General features: G+C 53.2%; 1 protein-coding gene across 1 annotated transcript in view; it reads left to right on the top strand.

Moving 5' to 3' along the window:
- The window catches only part of SCRIB (scribbled planar cell polarity protein), an 88855-nt gene that overhangs the window by 41986 nt on the left and 41838 nt on the right, over positions 1–5031 (top strand). The window contains exons 21-22 of the mRNA XM_010137939.1: positions 20–238; positions 723–803. Coding sequence (XP_010136241.1) covers positions 20–238; positions 723–803 — 300 coding nt within the window. The remainder of the gene's footprint in view (positions 1–19; positions 239–722; positions 804–5031) is intronic.

Genomic DNA, 5031 nt, shown 5'->3' with positions numbered 1-5031 from the left:
CATGACAGCCCTGCGGGAGCGGATGGTGGAGCCGGAGAACGCCATTACTGTCACGCCGCTGCGCCCTGAGGATGACTACAGCCCTCGGGAGAGGAGGGGTGGGCTGCGCTTCCCAGAGCGGCCCGAGGGCGCAGCTCCCACAGAGAGATTCTCCACCTGCCTCATGCGCAATGAGAAGGGCCTGGGCTTCAGCATCGCTGGCGGCAAAGGCTCCACACCCTACCGGGCTGGTGACACGGTCAGTAGTGGTTCCCTGGGAAGGAAGGGTTTTCATCCCCTGCTCTCGGCACTGCTTGTGGGAGCAGCACGGGGTCCTCCTCACCCATGGGCAGGCAGCAGTGTGGCGTGGCTTTGGGCTGGTGGGCCAGGAGGGCTCTGAGGGCCAGAATCTCATCTCGGGTTGGGGAAGGAGAGAAGTTCAGAAGGAGATGGTGCTGGGCCTCACGGTCCCTGCCAGTGACATTTAATCTTGCTGCTGTCCTCTTGACATATGTTCTGGGCTCTCGGCCATATGAAGGCTTTGCTGCAGCTGGAGTTTTTGCAGGTGGCTCTAGAAGCAGAAGAGGGTTTGTGTGGAGTGAGGAACAAATGGGAAGTGCCAGGGGAGGGGTCTGCGAAGGGGAAAGGGCTGAGACCCGCTTGGTGTCGAGGAGCAATTCTGGAAAGCCAAGCCCTGGTGAGGTGAAGCACAGGCTGCTCTGACCCTTCTGACTGTGTTTCAGGGGATATTTATCTCACGGATTGCAGAGGGCGGTGCAGCCCATCGGGACGGGATCCTGCACGTAGGAGATCGGGTCATCTCGGTGAGTGTGAGTGTTCAGGGAAGGGTCTGACTTAGCTCCCTGCCATTCCTCATACGGGGGCTGTTTTTTCTATCACTGAAGCCAGATTTTGGGGGTCCTTTTTTTCCACTCCTGAGCCTTCTGGGAGAGTGTTTAATCTGGGTGGTTCTACTTCTGCCTGTGACTGGTGGTGGGTGCAGTTAATGCATCCCGTTTTCCAAAACGCTGTGTATGATGCTTCCCTGTGGTCCCTGCTGTCCTGGAGACAAATGATACGGCGATGCTGCCCTGCCCTGGCCTGGTGTCCCTCCACAGCTTTGGCGGGCTCAGCCTCAGTGGGGTCTCTCAGGACTTGGTGTAGGCTGAGTGGAGGGAGCTGCCCTGGAGCTGGGCAGGGTGTACCGTGGTGCTTCTGCCTGCTTCCACTGGAAACTCGGGCCAGTTTCCCATCCTGTTTGTGCCAGTGGTATGGATCTTGCTGCTGCCTCTAACCTCGAGTCTCTTCCTAACGTTCACTCGTTCCCCCTCCTGCGGGGAGTCTGCTGAGTCTCCTGACCCTCCTCCCAAGCTCGCATGCTGCCTCCGAGTGAAAGCTCCTGCATCCTGGTGCTGGTGGTGGGTTTCTGTTCCAGCTGGTGTGGTAAGAGCACGTGTTACCACAGGGCTGGCGTGAGTAAACACTGATACAGCCTTGTCAGTGCTGGCTTCTGTCTGCTCTATCCCTAGGCTGGGGGCTGTGTTGTATTTGCTCTGGCGCAGCATTTTAGCAGAGCTTTGGCTCTGGGGGCTTGACGTTCCTGTCTTGACAGGAGACTTGAACTGGTGCAGCACCTCTCCCTTCTTGCTTAGTCGTCCCCCTTCCTCCCAGAATCAAGCTCTGACCCTGATTGTTCCCAGATAGCCTGAATTATTTTGGTTTTGCTCATCTTCTGGTGCTCCACTGGTACAGAGGCATGACTGAGAGGTGTAATTGCAGACATGCAGCCTATCACATGGTGTGGGCTTGCTCTACGTATGGCAAGAAGGAAATGCAAGATCTCAGAATAGAGTCAGTGTCAAACCTCTCTCCAGCCCCCCTTAGCAGCTCTATTTATGTCTGTGGGCAGCTTCATAGGAAAAGCAGATCTAATCCCTAGTGACAGCATGCGGTGTCTTCAGCACGGGCTCAGGCTTACAGAGCTCAAGGCCTTCCCTAGATTTTGGTGTGGGTGAAGGCTGTTCACGTCACAGCAGTGCCTGCATAGCACCGCGTGAATTCCCCATTTACTGCAGCTCTGGAAGGAACGGTTGCCCATTTTTATTGGAGAGCTTTTCGGGATGTGCTGATTCCTGGGACGTGCCGTGCATTTTGCGTGTGTTCCCTGTGTCTGGGTGAGGAGAGCACAAGGGTCCTCGTTAGGGTATGGGCAGGTTCATAGGTCCAGCAGGCAGAGAGAGGCCCATTTCCACAGCCGTGGTCTCTGAGTCATGCCTCAGTTCTCACTTTGCCAAAGAATTTTTGTTTTCTTAGGAAAAGCAATACAGCACAGCTTCATACTCTTCCCCTGTGCTCTAAATCGTCCTGGACTTCTCTGCAGGGGAAGGACTGGGGTAGCTCCTTTTATGTTTTTAAGGGAGCTTTGAGTACATGGATTGAAGAGCCCAGCCTTGATCTCTCTTCAAAGTTAACACCCCACAAAACTCACCAGTGCCTGACTACTAACTCCAGCTTTCCCCATATTCTGGTGTCTGAGAGTCATTTGGTCGTGGAAGATGTGGGGCAGGTTGCTGCAAGAGGGGAATGATGGAGAGTTTGAATCGTGGGATGAGAATCTAGCAGGGAAGGTGCAGGATTTGGAGCAGTGGCTAAGGGCAGCTCGTTTTTTGGGATAGGACTGGGAGCAGACTGGAGAAAACTGATTCTGAGGGAGATTTAGGACAGTGGGAGCACCAGGTGACCCATGGGGGTCCTAATGGGAGCTGTCAGATCACTAAGAACACTAAGACAACTCCCTGGAAAAATTGTGGAGCTGGGCCAGGACAGTGACACTCCTTCCCTTCCTCTGGGCACTGAGTGCCTTGCTCTCCTGCTTAGCAGAGATGTAGCAGTGGAGGCCACTGAGGAGCAGCTGTCCAAACATGGGGAAGGCATCACGATTCCTGGCTAAACTTTGCCAGGTTGTGGAGAGGTTAATGAGTAAAATGCCATCAAGGGCTGTTACTTATGATATACCTCAGACTCAGGGAGTTCCTGTGACCCTGCTCACCAGGACGGGGAAGTACTACTGTGTACTTCTGGTCTGACCATTCTCATCATCTTGTCAGGACAGACAAATAACAGAGTCAGGAGCGCGTGCTGCTACGAGGGCTGTCTGTGGAGTATGCGGGGCCTTGATCCGGTGATAGGAATCGAAGGGCCTTGTTCTTCTGCATGTCATCTTTGTGTCTGGCAGGCGGGAGGACCCAAGGGGCTCCTCTCTTCCCAGTCCATGTTCTCTCTTCCCCAATCCCACGTTCAGCTGTCAGGACAGCCAAGAGCAGATTCTAGAGGTAATCGCTCTGCAGACATGGCTGGCCACAGGGTTACACAGGCAGGGCGGTGGCAATACCTTCACCCACGCACACACAAGCACAGTCCTCACAGGGCATGAACAACACACTTTAACCCTATCCTAACCCTCTGGCTAATCAGGTTTAAGGTTTGCGAGTGAAACACTCCCATATCGTCCCTGACTCACCTCACATAATGATTCATGTTTGCAGGTGTCTTCAGGCTCCAGCCCAAGTGTCAAGTTCTTCAAGGCTATTTGGTCAGACCAGAGCCTTTTATCTAGTGTCTGGGCCAGCTGTTGGGACTCTTCATGTTTTGGATTCCTACTCCAAAGTTGGCTTGTCCCACTTAAATTGTATTAGTGGATCTTGCACACTTGTCCAGAACAGAGAGCAAATTCGTGCTGTAAATGCAAACAGAGTGTGATAGAAAGGTAGAGCAGCCTGGGGTGATCAGGCCAGGGCTTGGCCAGACAAGCGAACTGACCGCTCCTTGTGTGATTAGCCTCTTGTTCTCCACCCTCTCCATTCCCCTTGCGCATTCCTCTCCTCTCCTCCTTGGCCACTCCTCTTTCCCACCTGCGAGCCTTTGCTAAACATCGCAGAATAAGTTTTGCACATTCCCACAATCCCCCTTAAAACTTCCTGTAGCAAGTTTTTGTTCTGCTGCCTTGCGATAACCTCGATTTCCTCCGTGTGTTGATACCAAGATTCTGGTCACACTTTTCCAGTGGTACCTTTTGTGATCAGTCCGTGAGTGTTTGCATGTCATTAAGGTTTGTGCACCAGAGTATTTAATTTATTATCTCTCCTGCTTATTACTTTGTCTCTTAAGGGCAACGGCCATCTCCCGGGTACATTCTCACCCTTCCTCTCCCTGCATGCGCAGGCTGGGCAACTCTCACATCCTCTTTTCAAGTGTCCCTTTGGGGACACGCACCTTTTGTGTGTGCAAAGGGTGGGAACACTGTACACTTTTTCAGAGGAGTTCTCTTCAGTGCTTTGTATGAACGATGCTGCTGCTTCCCTGTGTATACTGGAAGCACCTTTTGGTCTGAAGCGTGACATCTTTCACTGGTTTCTTGAAATTACTTGGCGTAGCTTACTGGAGAATGTTTCCTTGTCCGGAAGAGTTCTAGTTTTCCTTTGGTGTCACACAGCCGGTCCATGTGAACTCACAGAGTCTCTTTCTTGGAGCTTCCCAGTCCTTTCATACCTGGGGTGCGCTTTTTATGGCTTAAAACTGATCTTTCCCCCAGACTGCTGTGACCTTGTCCAGCATGGGCTGACAACAGCCCCGTTGTCAGTGGCAGGTCCTGTGGCACATCAGATCGTACTGTTCAGTGCATTGAGAGCGAGTGATGAGGGCGACTGGCCCAGTGCAAAGGCAGCTGATGCTGTGGCACGTTCCTGTGCTGTGGCCTCACCTCTGGGAACTGCTGTTTTGTTGTCTTCCCATATGGAGGTCTTTGGAGCCACTCCTTTAGTACAGCCTCTTGGGCTTCTTTTGTCGTGAGCCAGCAGGAAAGCTGGAATGCAAAGCAAGGAGGAGGGACAGGTACTGTCCTGGTGAGGAGTGAGCCACCATAGTCTGGGTAATAGCCCAGTTTGTGGTGCCCCAGGAGCTGGAGCATCATACTTGATCTTTCTGGTCCCCTGGAGCATTGTGGATGCTGTTGGGGCTTGGGTGGGGGTAGGGGAGGGGGGGAAGGAGGCCGTG

This window comes from Buceros rhinoceros, unplaced genomic scaffold (assembly GCF_000710305.1).
Source record: "Buceros rhinoceros silvestris isolate BGI_N320 unplaced genomic scaffold, ASM71030v1 scaffold5246, whole genome shotgun sequence".
Classification (NCBI taxonomy): Eukaryota; Metazoa; Chordata; class Aves; order Bucerotiformes; family Bucerotidae; genus Buceros; species Buceros rhinoceros.
Note: the sequence above shows the minus strand (reverse complement) of the source record. Positions and strands in the feature narration are given on the sequence as shown.